The 21,332-nt window shown below is 42.0% G+C and overlaps 2 protein-coding genes across 2 annotated transcripts; both read right to left on the minus strand.

Annotated features, from left to right (window-relative positions):
- Positions 1-270: 270 nt before the first annotated feature.
- LOC124279125 lies at positions 271-13,880 on the minus strand. The gene is made up of 23 exons (XM_046714917.1): positions 13,665-13,880; positions 13,387-13,525; positions 12,747-12,781; positions 12,470-12,611; positions 11,852-12,081; positions 11,326-11,490; positions 10,678-10,849; positions 9,678-9,932; positions 9,221-9,438; positions 8,695-8,800; positions 8,242-8,358; positions 7,948-8,080; positions 6,378-6,552; positions 5,718-5,994; positions 5,304-5,490; positions 4,867-5,081; positions 4,041-4,297; positions 3,638-3,791; positions 3,043-3,221; positions 2,621-2,761; positions 2,087-2,252; positions 1,679-1,820; positions 271-325 (listed from the first exon to the last, which is right to left on the minus strand). The coding sequence occupies exons 1-23, from the start codon at positions 13,878-13,880 to the stop codon at positions 271-273; spliced, it is 3,876 nt and encodes a 1,291-aa protein (XP_046570873.1).
- Positions 13,477-20,188, minus strand: LOC124279133. The gene is made up of 7 exons (XM_046714928.1): positions 19,797-20,188; positions 19,165-19,318; positions 15,666-15,887; positions 15,179-15,336; positions 14,531-14,814; positions 13,665-13,862; positions 13,477-13,525 (listed from the first exon to the last, which is right to left on the minus strand). The coding sequence occupies exons 1-5, from the start codon at positions 20,186-20,188 to the stop codon at positions 14,775-14,777; spliced, it is 966 nt and encodes a 321-aa protein (XP_046570884.1). The 3' UTR covers positions 13,477-13,525; positions 13,665-13,862; positions 14,531-14,774.
- Positions 20,189-21,332: the final 1,144 nt, after the last annotated feature.

Consider the following 21,332-nt stretch of genomic DNA (forward strand, 5'->3'; position numbering starts at 1 on the left):
AGTTTGTGAGAATAGTTCGCCATAGTCAACACTCTTGTACACACATTCTTTCTTTCCCATTCCTTTTTTAAATGATTACTATGATCAATACGATATAAAACCTTGGCTTATGACATGTAACAGAGCCGCTGCCCACTTTGTGATCCTATTGTTGGTTAAAGTTATATAATCTATGGACTTGGTCTGATATATCAGTCAATACCGTTTGGCAGAGAGATGACCGCTGATGTTTGCCGCCCGACGCTGAACCACACTCTGCGGGAGTGAGTATCAAACACCCCCGTGGGGTAGTCGTTGTCGCTGTCTCCCGAGACTGGCCTCGTACCTGCAGTCAACAACAGTGTCTGAGATACCAGGCAGTACGAAAATATGGCGAGACTTTTCAAAGCTACAGATGTTCTAAATTCTAAGATGCCTAGCGGTTAGAACAATCGAAAAAAAAATACATTATCAGACAATAAAGGTTTAGTTTTTTGATGACGTAACAATTGAATGACGTTATCCCGTCACTGCGCCATTCTAGTGTGCCCCCTCGTAATCGAACCATTTTACATTACGTCACAATGTAAGCGACGCCACGATGCATGTCAGTTGTCATCGCCTCGTACGGCCTCCTACAGTAAACTACACCGTTGCAATCAGTTTCTTGGTTTGCTGTTGCTTCACGCAGCTAACATCACTGGTGGAAACATTACGTTTATGTTTTACGACGGTTAAAATGTGTCATTTCGACTCACAAGTTTTCAGCGACACGGTAACGTTCGTAATGTTTACATTCCCACAATGCAATTGTGGAATGTCGCTTGACTACTCAACTTCCTCTGGATGTACTGATCTAAACTTACGCTGGTAGTAGAAATGCAACGTTCATATTGCCCCATATGGTTTACGTTAATGACAGATGTAATTAAAATAATTCAGAGAAGATCGTTAATCCGAACGTAAACCGTCATCAAACTGTTATCATTTGTTTTTTTCTGGTAACGTTCGTCTTAACGTAGGGGGCAGACACATCAATAGAACAGCGCGCCAGTTAGCCCTGTGCGAGGATTCTTAATTTAGGTCACCGACACCGTCGTTTGTTTTCTGCCTTAAATTAATCGTAATTATCTTTAGAAAGTATTATACAATGCAATTGTGGAATGTCGCTTGACTACTCAACTTCCTCTGGATGTACTGATCTAAACTTACGCTGGTAGTAGAAATGCAACGTTCATATTGCCCCATATGGTTTACGTTAATGACAGATGTAATTAAAATAATTCAGAGAAGATCGTTAATCCGAACGTAAACCGTCATCAAACTGTTATCATTTGTTTTTTTCTGGTAACGTTCGTCTTAACGTAGGGGGCAGACACATCAATAGAACAGCGCGCAGGTTAGCCCTGTGCGAGGATTCTTAATTTAGGTCACCGACACCGTCGTTTGTTTTCTGCCTTAAATTAATCGTAATTATCTTTAGAAAGTATTAAATTTGGCATCTTAGAAAAGAAATACACTTCGCCCTACCACCATGTATAGTGTAATAAAATACACTTTCGCCCTGAACTATTATAACGTTAAAGCACTCGGACGCAAGCGTCCTCGTGCTTTAACTATAATAGTTCAGGGCAAAAGTGTGTTTTATTACACTATACATGGTGGTAGAGCGAAGTGTATTTCTTAATTATAACCTTACTGTGTAAAAGGCAGCCCTTGTTGTTTCAATACCGTCCAACGGGCAGCCATGAAGGTGTCTGATGGCGAGTGGTCAATGTCTTGGGATGCCGTGAAGCGGAGGTCAGTGACATCGGTCACACCAAGAACGTCGTTTGACCCACCTGGGATATAAAGTGTGTTATCACCGCCATGAAATAACGACTACTCTCTCAAGCAATAACTGTAGACTGATATTCCACATTCAGAAATTATTATGCTATAATCACGAGTAATGTGAGACAACCTGTCACCTTTGCCTTCAAAACGAACACATCTACGAAAATATAATTTTCTTCAAATGTGGGCCAGTAAACTTTTTTTAGAATTCTTCAACAGAATTCACGAGAATTCTATTATCCGCGCTGGAAAGGCTTCCCATGTGACCTACCATCCTGTAGCTGTGTACATCCGGGTGTGTGCTGGCACGCCCCGTCCTGCACGGCACAGACACAGTGCCCCTCACAGTTGTACGACTGACACCGTCTCACCAGCTCCAGCTCACCCCCGGCGCCTAGTTCCAGTTCCAGGTGAAGCGCATCGCTCTGAAGGCCGACCTGGGGAAGTTCACACGGAACAAACATTCAAACAAAGAAACACACTAAAGACAATAAAAAGTGAATGGTATTTGTGTCTTTGTGGGCTAAAGATTTATAATATCAACTTGAAAGAAACAACCAGTCTGGATTTTCTGCGAAAACAAATTCTATTGCAGCGTTAAAGGCATATTAATGGGGATAACTACGTGAATAAACCGGCTGTAGAAATATAAACAACTTGAAAAAACTTGTCAGTTACGATGTTCTGCCAGTGGAAATTCCATTCGGCGTAAAAGGCCAATTAGCCATAAAAACTATATGCATAGACCACTGAAAACATTGGGAACACGTGGTGGTCGTCAAAAGAGTCACCATGTAACACCTACCCCGTTGACAGCCCAGATTGCCACAAACACAGACCGGGTGGAAGAGAGGTCCTTCGTGTGGACAACACCAGTCTGAACTCTGCCTTCGTCATCGTGCTCAATGCCAGACACATTGTGTTGTACAAGGACGGACGTGTTTCCCTGAAACAGACACAAGTACATATTTAAAGCTTTAGATCCTGTAGTGAGTTTTAGTTACTCTTGAGAACTACGTTCAATCAACAATCTGAAACACACGTTAACAAATGTTCGTGCCTCTATGCATTGGCAATGTTTCTTTTTGTGTCTTGTTCCACTTGATTTCTGTTTCTTCAATATCTACACACAGGTGTAATATATACACTCATGTATCCAAGCTACTGTACTTTTATGTCATAAAACAACGCATGTACGTCATAAAACAAACGGGAACGGGATTATACCTCAGTAAGGTCGGTTCCGAACTCAGCAGACCCCACTGTCATGATGTAGTGAGTTATTCCAGAATGTAGATCAGAGAAGCCAAGCCAGGCGAGGTTCAGATGAGTCTCGTTCCATGTCATCCAGCCCGACTGGTGTCGTGACAACCCCGCTGCATGGTCGGTGTGCACGGCTAGCGCACCTGCATTACAATCATAGAACCGTGTTACTGAGAACAGTGTCGAAGATATTTCAACAAGGATTCATGGATTCAGCGTTGTGTTACATGTAAAAGATTCATGGCGACAGAATGGTATCACCTGTCAAACACTCAGCGTTGTGTTACCTGTCAAAGAGTCATGGATACTTTATTGTGTGTTACCTGCCAGAGTCAAGGATATACTATCGTGTGTTCACTGACAAGGATTCGTTGATTAAGTATTTTGTTACCTGTCAAAGATATTTGGATACTGTATTGTATGACCTGTCAAAGATTCATGGATGCAGCATTGTGTGTTACCCGACAAGGATTTGTAGATTCTGGACTGTGTTACCTGTCAAAGATTCAGCATTATATGTTATCTAACAAAGATTCATGGAGACAGTATTGTGTGTTACCTGTCACGGGTTTCGAGCTGTCTACCAATATGGCACCAGTATCTGTGGAGTGACATAAGCCCGCCATATTGCAGGCGACGAGCTTCACCGTGTAGCTGCTTCCGTCGTGGAGGTCCAGCTGGGACAACGTGTATTCTTCCAGAAGTCCTGGAAGCTGTACAAAACGTATGAGAGGAAAGGCTGTGGTTTGTCATAAATGCACTTTGTACAGGATATCGAATCCCTTCAAAACAGAAACGATCTAATGGTGTCTAGATGGAGTTTAGATTTCTAATGATATCGACAAAAGCTCCGACACAGAAAGACTGCTCCATAGCCATGTAGATATGGATGATAAAGACTGCGGTAGATATTATATTAGTTGTGTATACTCCATCGTGCATTCACAAACATTTAACAGAACCCTATGTGACAACTGACAGTCACCTTCATAAGATGTGACTGGAACTCCCCCCAGTTGGTGAGATGAGATGGACAGGTACTGTCTCTTGATGTAAGACTCTTCGTCCTTGAACTTCCAGCCTATCCTCAAAGTCGTCCTACTGATGGACGTCCCAGCCACAACGGATCCATATCCATCCAGGATCCCTGGTGTCTCCACTACTTCGGGTGGACTGATGTCAACCACAAACCCGTTGGACGTGACTTCACTGTATAAACCTGTCACCAAAGTGTCAAAAGATGTATACACCTAGCTGTAATTACCTGATCCGTTCTCAGTTTGAGGTTTTCTATGTCACAAATGGGGACGACAGAGGCCGTTGGACGACCCATGGCCTCCATCACTTCAAAGTAAGAAATGCCTGTGTATATGTGCTGGGGGTTTCAGCCCATTCCTACATGTTAAGATGGTAAAAAAGTTTGGTTTTTGCATCAAACTATATGCTCCAATTTTCTTGTATAATCAGCAAATCTTCTACTGCGGCAGGAATTTGGAAAACAAGATGGCGCCCCTTCAAAACTACCAGAGAGGTTTGTTTTCTATCTCGATGCATTATTCAAAGTTCCTATTCAATGGATGGTGTATTCAACCGGATATGTAGTACGTTGCAAATCTTAAAGTGTACATTTGACCTTACAATACTGGGCGAACCATAGCTTCCAGCACTGACATCCAATCATCAGAAATGCGAGACGAATCAGAAGATGACACGACAAATGTACTTCGTCTTTATCCAGCATTGTACTCAACTGACATGTGATGCTAATGGCGTATTCTAAGTAATCACCTGCTTTATTGTAGGCCCGCACTGTCGTGTATAGAGTCTGTGCCACCGGAAGCTGGTGGTCACGTGACAGCGTCTGGAAGATGGCCTCTTCTAGGCCTGCGTTCGTTGGTTCGAGAATCTCGCCACCTCCTGGTGTTGTTCCTACGCGCCATTCATAGTGGTCCAACCCAGACTCAGGGTCCTGGAAGCCCCGCCACTTACATCCAAGGAATGTCCTGAGGATATATATCATACTGAACTATGTAACAGGGTGATATGATGTTTAGATCCCTCAGTTCTTAACTCCTAATTATAACCTTCCGTTCAGGTAAAAGCACAGTAAAACAGTTATTTTGTAACATCTTTGTTAGTTCTATTTTACAAACGGATAGTGTCATTTTTATCGTTGCAAGAGATTGTTGACAATACTTTTTTCCAATAACACCCCTCATGATCACCTGGAAGCCTGATATTGGACATCTTCATCTCGGGTTCCGTCTATGATGTTCCCTGTTCGTGGAGCTGTCACATCTAAGATGACGCCATCACTTGTCGCCATGGTGCACATACCCGCCATGTTGCACGCGGTCACCGTCACGTAATACGTCATGCCGTACTTGAAGGAAACGTCATAGAACCGCACATCTGCAGCAATAAGACGTACATGTCTTCATAAATATCAGTACAAATAGACACGCACGTTATAAGCTGTTTCTATATAAATTTAAGTACGAATTTTGCATGTCCCTTGCAGTGCATGTGCTGAAATATCTGCTAAAAACGGCCTAAAACCATACTCACTTACTCACAACAACTGAGGTATGGTTTAAGGTGCATCATGCATGGCATCAAAGAAAGAGAATCGCTGTTACCTGTTCTTGCTCCCACGTGTGACTGAGCGAGCGTGTCGTCACATCCCCGACACGTTCCCACCTGGAGGACATAGTGACTAATGGAAGAGTGGGGGTCAGAAAACCCCTCCCAGTAGGATCCCATCTCCGATATCACGGTGACAAAGTCTGCATCCTTGATCTGGCCACTTACGATGCTGCCTTGTCCATCATACACGTGGCCGCTAGAGGGCGGCGTGGTGTCCGCCGTCACAGGTCGTGATGTTATCAAACTGTGCAGACCTACTTTGTTGTATCCCTGAAAGAAGGTTTGGACATTATGGTGTCATATCAGGTTCATACTCTTTTCTAATTATAAGTACAAATATGGCTGAATGAGTCTTACTGGGGCGATGGGGAAGCCTAGTGGTTAAAGCGTTCGCTCGTCACGCCCAAGGCCCGGGTTCGATTACCCACATGGGTACAATGTGTGAAGCCCATTTCTGGTGCCCCCGTCGTGATATTGCTGGAATATCGCTAAAGGCGGTGTACAAATAAACTCACTCACTCACTAGTCTTGAAAGTAAGGTTTGTATGTCCATGCATTACCTTTACTGAAACAATGTAGACATGTCCGTCTATTAGGGTTGCCCCGCCATTGTTTCACGCTACAGATACAGAATACATTGACTCATAGATTACCTTCACTGAAACAAAGTAGACATGTCCGTCTATTAGAGGTGCCCCGCCGTCGATAGCCATACACTGGTCCGTTGTAGATGTGTACTTGACCACGTCATCATAGGCAGGTCTCGACCCCACACCAACGTCATAGCTAGTAATGCCACTCTCCGGGTCAGACAGAGCTCCCTCCCAGCTGGAACAACCAGACCACAGACAGTCAATACATCCAGAACTGAAGGCAACCTCACTGTCCATCTACAACAACCAGACCACAGAGAGTCAATACATCCAGAACTGAAGACAACCTCACTGTCCATCTACAACAACCAAACCACAGAGAGTCAATACATCCAGAACTGAAGACAACCTCACTGTCCATCTACAACAACCAGACCACAGAGAGTCAATACATCCAGAACTGAAGACAACCTCACTGTCCATCTACAACAACCAGACCACAGAGAGTCAATACATCCAGAACTGAAGACAACCTCACTGTCCATCTACAACAACAGACCACAGAGAGTCAATACATCCAGAACTGAAGACAACCTCACTGTCCTGTCCATCCAGAACAGAAGACAACCTCATTGTCCATCTACAACAACCAGACCACAGACAGTCAATACATCCAGAACTGAAGACAACCTCACTGTCCATCTACAACAACCAGACCACAGAGAGTCAATACATCCAGAACTGAAGACAACCTCACTGTCCATCTACAACAACCAGACCACAGACAGTCAATACATCCAGAACTGAAGACAACCTCATTGTCCATCTACAACAACCAGACCACAGACAGTCAATACATCCAGAACTGAAGACAACCTCACTGTCCATCTACAACAACCAGACCACAGACAGTCAATACATCCAGAACTGAAGACAACCTCACTGTCCATCTACAACAACCAGACCACAGACAGTCAATACATCCAGAACTGAAGACAACCTCACTGTTCTTCTACAACAACCAGACCACAGAGAGTCAATACATCCAGAACTGAAGACAACCTCACTAGCAATCGTCTTTGTTTTTGTACAAATAAATGCTAATTACTGCACAGGAAATATAAACGAAGTACATCATAGAAATGCAGCACATATTCAGTGGCATCACCATTACAATGGCAGTATGAACTAGCTTCTGTGATGACAAGGAAGTAAGGTGAGGTGAAATGGGGTTTAACGTCGTACTTTAGAATATTTCGCTCATATGACGACGTGCTCTATTTTAACGTCTTTTGGTATGACGCAGACGGAGATCGAACCCGCGACCATCCGCTCTCCGGCGGACGCTGTGGTTACTTCACAACGGAGGCGGTCTACAAGGAAGTAAGACTGCTGGTCTTGATACAACGTGAGGCGCGGGCGGCGCTTGTTGGCTCTATATAGTATCAATCATTACCTAACGTGTTAAATTCAACTTTGCTGGATAATTCTGTGCTGTTCTAATATCGCTGCCCTCTACTGAATCCTAACAGAAGCAAGGTAATTCAACTACAACAAATTGTTTTGAGATGTATGAGGTTGCAATTGCCACCCAAATAAACGCCAGTCGAGCTGCGACTGGGTCACTTACCACACATCTATCACAGACGTCGTCAAGTATTGTCCAGAGAAATGTATTGACCTCCCCGACGTCACCGGCGGCGTGGAATCAATCAACATCCCCGACGATATGACGGTCTTGGTCTTGTTCACAAAGTCGGTGGCTGTAAAACAAGAAGCTTACGGTAACCCACAAAACAAAACAATATATGAATATAAACGTAATAACATTAATTTGTTCATTAGTCTGCAATGTCAAGACAAAGTCAGCTTTATATGTACTCTGTAACCACCCATCTATACAAAATGAGGGTCAGTATTGCACCTGTCACTGACGCGTAGATGGTGTGCCCGTCGTGCAGCTGGAGGCCGTTCAGGATGACGTGGTTGACCAAACCCTGTCTCCGTGCTGTCGCCACATCCTCCCCTCCAGGATCAGAACCTACGAAACAGCAGTCAGCGTTGTTTGACCAACATCTCGTCACCCAAAACAACATTTAATGTTTAAACAACACTAATAATTCAGTTTTATAACGTTTGTCTTTACAAAATCGAATCTCGACCAGACAATCCAGTGATTGGTGAACAAAGGTCAACACAAATCCAAGTTACCCAATCTGACTAACGATGAGCATAGTTTGATGGCTCAAGTTGGTCGCCTCTTCCGATCACATTATCTTTATTTCTGTAGGACCTATTAGGGCGTACCTTATGATAAACACAACCTGCTCGATCTGACGCCTGCTAAGATCCCTGCTAAGACATAATGAAAGCGTACCTAGAGCAACTTCATAATATGCTATCCCACTGGGGTGTGGAGAAGACCCTTCCTCTTCCACGTCAATGAAGCCGTCCCAGTAAACCTCGATCTCACTGGTGCTGGTCTGAATAAACATACATGTAGAACACAGTTACACGCAACAAAACACAATATGCCACCGGCAACGCTGAGGTATCCGACAAATGACAATAAAGATTGGGTTCACTCATGTAAGGTAAAGTCTTCAGAACCTTATTTCATTATTGAGAAAACTACACTTGAAGAACTTATAACTACCTCTCTTGGAAATGACACATAAGTAAGTGAGAATGTTTCCATTAAAGATCATGTTTTCACATATTCCTGTTTCACGTCATTTCACGTACGATGCGTGGGAATTGTACCGATCTCCAGCTGATGCTCTATCTTGCTAAATGTATGAAAGTCAGTTTCTGAAAGGAGAATAGCTTATATGTTGAGTATAACGGTTCAGGTTGATGTCATGAAAAGAAAAACAATGTCAACAGTTGGGTAACCATTTCACCTGGAACGTGGGTCTGGTGAGGCCCCCAAGAAATACCCTTCCTCCGCTAGGTGGCGTCATGTCCACCGTGACCCCGTCACTACACGAGCTGACCTCTGGTAAGTCCTCTGTCCACTTCTCGTACTCCACGACTCTCGCCCCGGCATGAACACACACATAGTACCTCCTCCCGTGAACAAGCCAGCGTTCTGCCTCGACCACGTTCAGAAATTCCTTGTCTGAAACACCAAGTATCACATATTCATGATGGCATGAGGTAGATTTTTGAAACCCATATTTCTGTTCTACGCAAATTCACTTTTGAGTGATATGAAGTGTATAAAAACCTTTAGCATTTGTGATGTATTTTGGTGATGTTTCCATCTTCAGACATATCTCAGCTATATAAAAGTAGGAACTAGGTCTTCATGTAGCCTGCAGTAATGATCTGCTACTTCTAGTTTTGTTAATCAGCTACCTGTGTGGCCGCACTTGATGACATCCGGCATGCTACAGGGGTCAGTGAAGGTCATCAGACTGTCCTTCTTGTAGTGAGATGAGGGGTCCAGCTGGTCACCTGACAGCACTGCCCACGTGTAGTTCCTGTGACGGAGTGTGGGCCACACAGCAGACAGGATGTTCCTGTAGGGGCTGTAGTCAGCATCAGCGGTGTCCCACCCGTCATTCTGGTCCAGAGAGATGGGGTACCCGACATCATCAACCTGTCTGGCGCCTGTCAGCAGGATGGCAACTACATGACACTCGTCAAATATTCACCTAAAATGTTTTGGGACCGTATGGCTCAAATCATAATATTTAGGGAATTGCATCAAACATCATTATTTCACTGATTTGTCAACGTCCTCCCTCTACCATCAAATTGTTGGAAAGCCTAACTGAGGAATTGAATGTTGTGACCTTGATCGAGTCATTCCTGAGCAAGAGTCGTATGGCGCCTTTTGACGTACACCCGTCCCGTTCTGCACACAGCCAAGACAGTAAATATTCCTCCTGACAGAAAGCGCCGATAAGTCGAGCTCACTAATATTATTATTTAACGAGTAAATATATGCAGCAATGATGCTTAAGGTGACCTTGACATAGTAACACTGGTTAAGTTTATCATCAGCTCAGGCCTTTTGCCTCATATACACGCATCCTAGACAACGACTGGGAATTGTCACAGCCAGGAAAAGCTGCCTTTTCGCACCCACCAGTAACCTTACAGAGAATGTGAAGACTCCCCATCACTGCAGCCTTCTATATTACCAACATTGTCAGAAGGGTTGTGTTCCTAGCACACGCCGTTACACTCCAAGTGTCAGAGTGGTACTGAACCTAAGGCTTATCATCATAATTATCACTGTCCATCCATATGTCGCATGCTCACAGCTCTGTGGCCCTTGGAAATCTCAAACACATCGTCCTAGGAAATTCTGGTAGGGATATCAATCATGCTCTGAGAATGTATTCCTCACCAACAACATCGATAACAATCGTAGGGACTACGACAGCAGGGTCGTATGCAGCACAGTCTCTCACGTCGGCGGATACGGTGGTGGAGAGCCCCACCTTGTTGTAGCCTCGAACAGCAAGACGTCGGCACTTGCTGAAGTCCAGGTGTTTGGGCAGATGCACGTGGAATGTCATCTGGAATATAGGTTGTGTGGGTTTTCAACACCCTGTCACTGTTGTGATTTGTCTGTAATGCTATCAAGATTCAACGTTGCCTCGCTGGAACCCGGTTTACGCCAATGTTAGAGAATAACCAATCTGGATTATCTAAAATAGCGTTGAACATTAAATGAAATGAAACACTGACCATCAGTGATAGCACCAAGTAGCCCTGGAAAGGGGTAGCCTATGCTACGGCAGCAAATTCCACTCACACAAAGTGCAAGAGAATGAACGTTTCAATGTTGCCTGACGCCACACACAACTGCCATGCAACGCTGACATAAAAGAAACCAGACAATCGGGTGATGTACAGACACGTCCACAGACAAGATAGCGCATTATTGAAAACTGAAGATAATATGTTCACTTCACAGGTGATGTCGCTCAGATCCCCATTGCAGTTTTAACATTGCTACGGCGTACAACAATATTCACTTTCCTCAACATACCACATCTCCACTGGTTGTGCTGTCTGACACTGGCTGCCACGTTGTCAGAAGTCTGCTGTCGTGGTCACCGTTTGCTAAACTCCACTCATATCTGTCCACAACGCTGTATGCTTCATGTTTCACTGGTATGTCAGGGTCAGCAAATCTGGTCATGGTCACCTCAAGCTAGAACACACGCAGTGTAAAGGTCATTTATATTGTGTTATTAAACCACGCATAGAAGTATAATTCAAGGACATTCGTTGTGTTCGTTCACAACATCATTCTCTAGACAAACCATGCCATGGACTTACATGACATACCTCTCAACACCATCATTAGAATTTGTAAATTAGAGTCGAGTCAACGTGTTTAAGGACACAATTCCGTCACTATGCCATTAGTTCAGGTCATTAGGTCAATAGGTAACCAAAAACGTTTTAGGATACAGTCTTCGAGAAATCGCATAACCAATACAGTCATTACGAAATGCCAGGCGACTGTGTACAACGTCAGCAGAGGAATACAAGAGATGGATTCTCATCACCTCGGAGCCTGGGTCGGTCTCGGCGTAGTTAACGTTGATGTTGCCGCTAACAGGTGGATGGTGTAGAACTGTAACTCCGTCACTGTAGACGGCTTCAGTGCAGACATCTACGGCACACAGCTTCACAGCCGCCCTGAACGTGTACCCCGACTGAAGATTCAGGCCCGTGGACAGAACGTGGTGGCGGTGTCCCGTGTACTCCCAATCCTTCTCTGTATGCCACAGGTCGTCTGGGTGTAAAACAGCGTGCACGACAACATGATAACTTGACAGCATGACAACATATATGAATGAGCAACGAACACATAATGAGTTCACAAATACGCAATTCATTTTGCAATTTCAAAAAATGAATTCCATGTTATTATTTGGCTTCTAAAACCATTTTCCTGACGTGGGGTCAAGATGAAAGAATATAACGCATGCAAAATGATGTAAAATATAACCAAACTAAATACGTCTGTAAATAGCCAATCAATAAACAGTTAGTCAGCTTGACCTACTTTATGCCTGTATATGGAAATCAGTTTCTTGATTAGCCAATGAAATGCTATGCAGTGTATTTACATGTATTTACATATCGGTAAGGAAACAGAATTACGGTGTGGTCTCCAGTACCTGATAATGCGAACTTCTTTTCCAGCTTCCACTTGACATCCGGGTACTGGTGTGTGTATTGCTGTGTGACGTTCCAGTGGGCGGCGAACATGGTGGTTGACAGCTGATACTGCTGGTCCTCGTGACAATCAGACACGACAGACTGAAACATGAAACAAAAGTTTAAACACACGATATTCTTAAGATACCTATGCTTCAGGTGAAAAGAGCATCGTAAACCTACACAAAAAATGTCGTGTAATAGTGACACAAATGGGACTGTTGCTGTTTGACTCACCGTGTTGTGATGTGTAGGAGTCCAGTCCTGTGTTCCTGCAACATTTAAACATGAAAGAAGGTCATTGGCCATACAGACAAACAAAACATGTGCCTCTGGTGATGAACAATGGCAGCAAAGGAAGCGTTCGTAAAATATTAGGTTTTGCTTGTGGCAGATTTAGGCGGTCTGCTGGAAGAGTACTTGAGAGTTATCCACCTGTTAGTGTCACTGAACGTCAGAACAGACAACATCAATTCGTGAAATATCGTGATTTGACAGTGTCCAGTGTACTGGGTAATCGGAGGCCATCTCGGCTTACTTCCTGCTCTTGTCCAGTGTGGAATATCAGAAAACACGGATCTTCTGTCAACTTGCAACACGGATTAAAGAACGAAGCACTCGTTCCGTTCATGACCTTCGACTGTGGATATTTGTGAGTACTCTGGCATTCGTTTTAAAAACCTTTTGTTACTGATGGTGTTACGTATTTTATCCATCGCATTGCCCTTGTGAATGAAAACTGAAACTGTATGGCTCAATATAATTATTATCATTATTATTCGTAATACTTGTGTTGTTCATGATTTCACAACATATTCCTGTCAAAACCGACGTGTTAATTAAGAATTATTTCTCTTTAACCTCTCTCAGACAATACCTTGAAATGAATTACATCCCAGGCCGTCATATATCTTCATCTCAGAGATGTCAGCATTGTTGACAATAATGTTCACACCGTCAGATGATAGGGTCACCTCCCCAGCTGGCGACTTGGCCACTACTGTGGTGTAATATTTCTATAAAGACATCCAGACAATGTTAGCAGCAGTTATGTGTACGGTGAACGAGCTTACTTCATCATAACTATTTGCTTGTGCACCCACCTCACTCTTCACCACACATAAGGTTCATGTACTTGTGCACAGTTTCACTCACCTGGGTGGTGTTCAGCAGTAGATTCCGGAACTGATGCTGTGTGGAGTACCCGGTGTCCTCATAGCCTCTGACGTCAACCACCCCGGGCGTAGTGCCGATCCCCGCCTTGTAGGTCACGTTCAAGATGTCGTCATCAAACCCATACCACCTGGCCTTCAGCCCTATTGTTGACAGCTGGTAGTCGGAGTCCCGAAGTTCCTGCAATGCTGCAGACATTGTCACAGTCGTCGTGCAAATTTAGGGGCGCTTAGGGTGTCCGCCCGTCACGACAAAGTCCAGGTTCGATTCCCAAGATGATTACAATGTGTGCAACCCTTTTCTGGTGTCCTGTGCCGGGATATTGTTGGATCATTACTGAGGACGATGTACTCACTAACTCATACAAATTAAAGAATTTACTCTCAAAGTTTAAGATGTCATCCTTTATGTAGAAGCAACGAGATATCGATCATGCATTCTATACATGCATTCTGCTTTAAAAATACAATTTAGGAATGTCTGAAACAAGCGATTCGATCATTAATCATCGATTGTACGATTTTGTGATTTGACTGTATTGATGTTCTTCTTCATGTATATTGTATGCTTAATGTTATTTATGATATCATTTACTTTTGTAATCAAATATATTGTAATGAAATGCAAGTCGCATAAATGTCATTTTGTCTGGAGAGGCGTTAATATAAGCTTTTTGCTTGTTTGCCGATCCAGTTTCTGAACCATATATCAGAAGTAAATAGGTTTAAACCATTGTACGACTTCGACTGTACCCTGATCATGCGTTTATGCGTCAAAGACAATTTGCCATGAAAGAGTCCTTTGCTCTATTGAAGAACAATCAAAACGATGACATTATGTCCACTGACCGTGATCTGAAATAATTCCTCTTCATGTTCGGGGCAGATATCCATGACAACACCACGTGAGGGCAGTCTGACGTCATGGACGTAGGGTTCTGCTACCACCACTGTGGATAGCCCAACTATGTTGGTGACCCTCACTGATACGTAGTAGGCGTGGTTGTGGTGGAGGTCCCAGAGAAGGTCGGTGACAGCTATTGCTGTACATGTTGGCGGATACGTCACTGAGCACCCTGTTCCTGAACGCAGGTCAATGAAGGGCAGGATCTCGGTCCCATACGGCGATGTACCTATAAAGAGCAGAGAAACGGTCTAAATTATTTGTATGGATTCGGATAAGATTTTATCTCATAAGAAACCCTCTATGGTCGTTGGGGGCGAATAAGTATGTTGTGGCAAGGTTCCGTGACGAAGTTGATTGTCATTGTATCCAGTGGGTGGGAATCGTTGCTCATAATGTCGTTTACAGAATGCTTGTACTCGAACAGCTACATGCCACTGTCATATAGTTTGGTTATGTGCAGCGTCACACAAAGCTGATATATAAATATGATCCTCATGGTTCTACTCTGTTAGAAACGAAATAGATACATTTAAATAATTTATATTTCAAGTATTAAAGAGACCATCTAAACAAATACGTCCACTTCTTACCAACGGCAGCTGCATATTTGAGGTGTGCAACATCGGCGTCGGTGATGTGGGAGTTGTTCCATGTCACCAGAAGATGGCTCTGACTGGACGTCAGTGTAGCACTGACTCCCCCCGTTGAAGACGGGATTCCGGGTGTGGACAAGGAGAGGTCCTAGAACCTGAACAAAGCAAGGGTTGGTAGCTGTGAACATGGGTGAAAGGATAGGAGCGGTGTCAGGGAGTGTGTAATATGGCTACATAGGTTATATCTACCCATTGATCGTTCAACGAAACTGACATAGGGACACAGGAGTCAGACAATGAAGGAATCTGGGGCAGAGCAGTCAGCTGAAGATGTCAGCCACCTAGATCCGGTGGTCAGGATCTGTGACCTGGCAGATTGTGTGAAACCAAGATGGCAGGGATCGATGGTCGTGTTTTAAGTTACATGTCCAGACTAAATACACCCACTCGACGAATCAGTGAATCAGAAATAGTGTCACTTTACCTGAATGGCTGTGAGTCCAGCTTTGTTGATGGCCTTGATGGCGATGTAGAACTGTTGCCCCTCACTGAGAGGAGGGTGGTAGCCCTGATACTGAGGATGATGATGAGTGGACGTGAAGGGCAGGATGTCTGGAGCTGCTTCACCAGAAGGATTTGACATCACCCCTAGCTCGTAGTCATGGATACCGCTCTCCGTGTCAATTCCAGTCCAGTTAACAAACAGCTGACAAGAGCAAAATGTCATTGACAAATACCACTCTGAATCCTGATCTCAGTCTCAGTCAAGTTATGATCATCTTATACGTTAGTCTCAGTCAAGTTATGATGATCATATATGTTAGTCTCAGTCAAGTTATGATGATCATATACGATAGTCTCAGTAAAGTTACAATGATCATATACGTTAGTCTCAGTCAAGTTATGATCATCTTATACGTGAGTCTCAGTCAAGTTATGATGATCTTATACGTGAGTCTCAGTCAAGTTATGATGATCTTATACGTTAGTCTCAGTCAAGTTATGATGATCTTATACGTTAGTCTCAGTCAAGTTATGATGATCTTATACATTAGTCTCAGTCAAGTTATGATGATCTTATACGTTAGTCTCAGTCAAGTTATGATGATCTTATACATTAGTCTCAGTCAAGTTATGATGATCTTATACGTTAGTCTCAGTCAAGTTATGATGATCTTATACATTAGTCTCAGTCAAGTTATGATGATCTTATACGTTAGTCTCAGTCAAGTTATGATGATCTTATACGTTAGTCTCAGTCAAGTTATGATGATCTTATACGATAGTCTCAGTCAAGTTATGATGATCTTATACATTAGTCTTAGTCAAGTTATGATGATCTTATACGTGAGTCTCAGTCAAGTTATGATGATCTTATACGTTAGTCTCACTCAAGCTATGATGATCTTATACGTTAGTCTCACTCAAGCTATGATGATCTTATACGTTAGTCTCAGTCAAGTTATGATGATCTTATACGATAGTCTCAGTCAAGTTATGATGATCTTATACATACATTCAGTCAAGTCTTGAGTCAAGTTATGATGATCTTATCGTTATGAGTCTCAGTCAAGTTATGATGATCTTATACGATAGTCTCAGTCAAGTTATGATGATCTTATACGTTAGTCTCAGTCAAGTTATGATGATCTTATACATTAGTCTCAGTCAAGTTATGATGATCTTATACATTAGTCTCAGTCAAGTTATGATGATCTTATACATTAGTCTCACTCAAGTTATGATGATCTTATACGTTAGTCTCAGTCAAGTTATGATGATCTTATACATTAGTCTCAGTCAAGTTATGATGATCTTATACGTTAGTCTCAGTCAAGTTATGATGATCTTATACGTTAGTCTCAGTCAAGTTATGATGATCTTATACGTTAGTCTCAGTCAAGTTATGATGATCTTATACAATAGTCTCAGTGAAGTTATGATCATCTTATACATTAATCTCAGTCAAGTTATGATGATCTTATACGTTAGTCTCACTCAAGCTATGATGATCTTATACGTTAGTCTCAGTCAAGTTATGATGATCTTATACGTTAGTCTCAGTCTTATACGTTAAGTTATGATGATCTTATACGTTAGTCTCTCAAGTCAAGTCTTATGATGATCTTATACGTTAGTCTCAGTCAAGTTATGATGATCTTATACATTAGTCTCAGTCAAGTTATGATGATCTTATACGTTAGTCTCACTCAAGCTATGATGATCTTATACGTTAGTCTCAATCAAGTTATGATGATCTTATACGTTAGTCTCAGTCAAGTTATGATGATCTTATACGTTAGTCTCAGTCAAGATGATCTTATATGATGATCTTATACGTTAGTCTCAGTCAAGTTATGATCATCTTATACATTAATCTCAGTCAAGTTATGATGATCTTATACATTAATCTCAGTCAAGTTATGATGATCATATACGTTAGTCTCAGTCAAGTTATGATGATCATATATGTTAGTCTCAGTCAAGTTATGATGATCATATATGTTAGTCTCAGTCAAGTTATGATGATCTTATACAATAGTCTCAGTGAAGTTATGATCATCTTATACATTAATCTCAGTCAAGTTATGATCATCTTATACGATAGTCTCAGTCAAGTTATGATGATCTTATACATTAGTCTCAGTCAAGTTATGATCATCTTATACATTAGTCTCAGTCAAGCTATGATCATCTTATACATTAATCTCAGTCAAGTTATGACAATCTTATACGTTAGTCTCAGTCAAGTTATGATGATCTTATACGATAGTCTCAGTCAAGTTATGATGATCTTATACGATAGTCTCAATCAAGTTATGATGATCTTATACGATAGTCTCAATCAAGTTATGATGATCTTATACATTAGTCTCAGTCAAGTTATGATGATCTTATACATTAGTCTCAGTCAAGTTATGATGATCTTATACATTAGTCTCAGTCAAGTTATGATGATCTTATACATTAGTCTCAGTCAAGTTATGATGATCTTATACGTTAGTCTCAGTCAAGTTATGATGATCTTATACGATAGTCTCAATCAAGTTATGATGATCTTATACGTTAGTCTCAGTCAAGTTATGATGATCTTATACGTTAGTCTCAGTCAAGTTATGATGATCTTATACGATAGTCTCAGTCAAGTTATGATGATCTTATACGTTAGTCTCAGTCAAGTTATGATGATCTTATACATTAGTCTCAGTCAAGTTATGATGATCTTATACATTAGTCTTAGTCAAGTTATGATGATCTTATACATTAGTCTCAGTCAAGTTATGATGATCTTATACATTAGTCTCAGTCAAGTTATGATGATCTTATACGTTAGTCTCAGTCAAGTTATGATGATCTTATACGATAGTCTCAGTCAAGTTATGATGATCTTATACATTAGTCTCAGTCAAGTTATGATGATCTTATCAAGTTATGAGTCTCAGTCAGTCAAGTTATGATGATCTTATACGATAGTCTCAGTCAAGTTATGATGATCTTATACGTTAGTCTCAGTCAAGTTATGATGATCTTATACATTAGTCTCAGTCAAGTTATGATGATCTTATATGTTAGTCTCAGTCAAGTTATGATGATCTTATACGTTAGTCTCAGTCAAGTTATGATGATCTTATACGTTAGTCTCAGTCAAGTTATGATGATCTTATACGTTAGTCTCAGTCACAGTTATGATCATCTTATATGTTAGTCTCAGTCAAGTTATGATGATCTTATACGTTAGTCTCAATTACGTTATGATGATTAGATGACTACATTTACAACATATTTTCTAAAATATGCCAACTATTGATGTTTACACTTCCTACTATCAAATCAAGAATACGGGGTAGTAATGATTTACTTTTACATACGAGACTCATTTCGTACACAGTAAAACGTTCAGCATTTTACACCAAGAACTGTCAAATTAGTCCAGCAGCAACTAGTATAAAGCATTATATAGTAGGAATATTTATGTCTCGTACGTGATGTTCTGTAGAAATGTATATCGTGTAGTCACTTGACAACGATTCAGACTGTATGCAAAATGTTGCATTTTGCATAAACATCGTTTCGTTTCGCATCAAATGGATGGGGAACTTCTCCAACTCTGCTGCATCGATTGCTGTCCCTTTGGATCTGAAAGATTCATTGAGATATACCATGAACATGGAAAATATTCCTCGAGAAAGAGATCACAGTGTAAACACAAAAAACTGTACTTGAAAACAGGTGATATATGAATATTTAGAGTATAATCAATTACTGTCGGTGAAGCCATGCGTGATCTCCAACAAAAGAGAATCCCCCCAGCATTTAGCTTCCTTTGCATGCAACAAAGGTTTGTATGTCAATAAGATGAACTGCTAAACAACATTAATCACACAATGTCATCACAATGTTTACTTGTAAACACACCGTGAGTCAGCATAGAAGGTGGATATCGATTGTGTCTGGCACTTTTTTTCTTAAAGCTTGTGCACGGATGTAAATAAGTGTGTAAGTACAAAACTAGACAGAGTAGTCAATCATTATCTGTAGAGACATTTGTTTTCATAATATATAGGCAACATGTAAAGTTTACTATACAAAACGTTAATCCCCTGATGGTTTTTACCTGCATTGGGTATCTGGTTCAGTAATCTGGCTTCTCCTGCGTTGATTGTCGATGTACCAGACCGTCCCTGCAGAGGTTGTAACCAGACCAGGGACAATGTTACAGGAGGCTACAGCAATCTGTCCGACTGCTGGGGGTGTGACGTCAACTGTCACCCCGTCAGAACACACAGGGTCTGACGCCTCCAGGGCCCGGTTGTAGGCCACCACAGTCACGTGGTACTTCTCTGGGGTGGGAGCCGACCATGCTGCACGTGTCGAGTAGGTTTCCGTCACCTGGTGGGAATGTAACTGATGTGAAATAAGTGGCATCACAGCGAAAGATGGGGAATGTAGCTCCATTCCGGCAATGCCATGAGCGTCACAGAGAAACATCCTGAATGTAGTCTCCATTCCGGCAATGTCATGAGCGTGATGGGTGACTTAACATCATCATTCCCAGTAAACTTTTCCTGAAGGTCTGAAGAGAGACATGTGCCTGTATCTATGTTCATCATATCAGCAAATACCCCATGGATCAAGGGATGACATGTTTCCTTAATCGTTCAAGTGGGATAATTGGGTATAAAGTTAAATAAACATTTCAACAGAGCTGAACTCAGTCCGTTACTGAAATTTATAAACATTCAGGGAAACCTTTTAGATTTAGTGAATACCTTATGTGCCTATAGAGAAATCGTTTCTTGATTGTATTCAGTTCATGATTATTGTTCGAGACAGGGATTTCGTGGTACATTTTGCTGGACCCAGCAATATAACCCCCTTTGTTCGGATGTTTATGCAGCTTTGCAATCCAGTACAAAGAGGAATGGGCATGTCAACATGTTTTAATAATGTCATCGTCTCCACAAGAGGAAATTTGATAAACGCTCATAGGCAGGAAGGCAAACACGTACATTAAATACACTCGTATCCAGACCAAAATGCTCCTTTTGTAAACACGAGTCCGCGAACCGATACTGGTAGAACTTGACACCACTCTCCCTGTCAAAGAATCCGTCCTAGTGGGCGTGGAGCTGTAGACTGTCCTGGTAGTCCACTTCCTGTTGTCCAGGCTGACCATCATGGACAACTCCAGGGTGTGGTGCACTCGCGTCTACAGTCACCTAGAGGAGCAGTAACATCATAGACGGTGTCACCTGCTGGTGCAGTAACATCATAGATTGTGATACATAGTTATGTGGTAACATCATAGAATGTGTCTCCTGTAGTAACATCACAGACTGTGTCACATAGAGGTGTAGTAACATCGTAGAATGTTTCACCAAGTTGAGCAATAACACTGTGTATTAAATTCGGATGCATATATTTATGTGTCACCTAGAGGGGCAGTAACATCATAGAATGTGTCACATAGAGGGGCAGTAACATCATAGAATGTGTCACCAAGAAATGTAGTAACATCATAGAATGTGAAACCGAAACCGAATGTCAAACATCCTCACCTTGATGGCAAGTGATGTGTTTAGTTTGGCGTGGTTCATCACTGTAATCTGTATGAAGTAGTCGGAGTCATGAACACCCTTGTGTAGGTCGT

This window comes from Haliotis rubra, unplaced genomic scaffold (assembly GCF_003918875.1).
Source record: "Haliotis rubra isolate DU_JTF1 unplaced genomic scaffold, ASM391887v1 Scf1067, whole genome shotgun sequence".
In the NCBI taxonomy this organism is placed as follows: Eukaryota; Metazoa; Mollusca; class Gastropoda; order Lepetellida; family Haliotidae; genus Haliotis; species Haliotis rubra.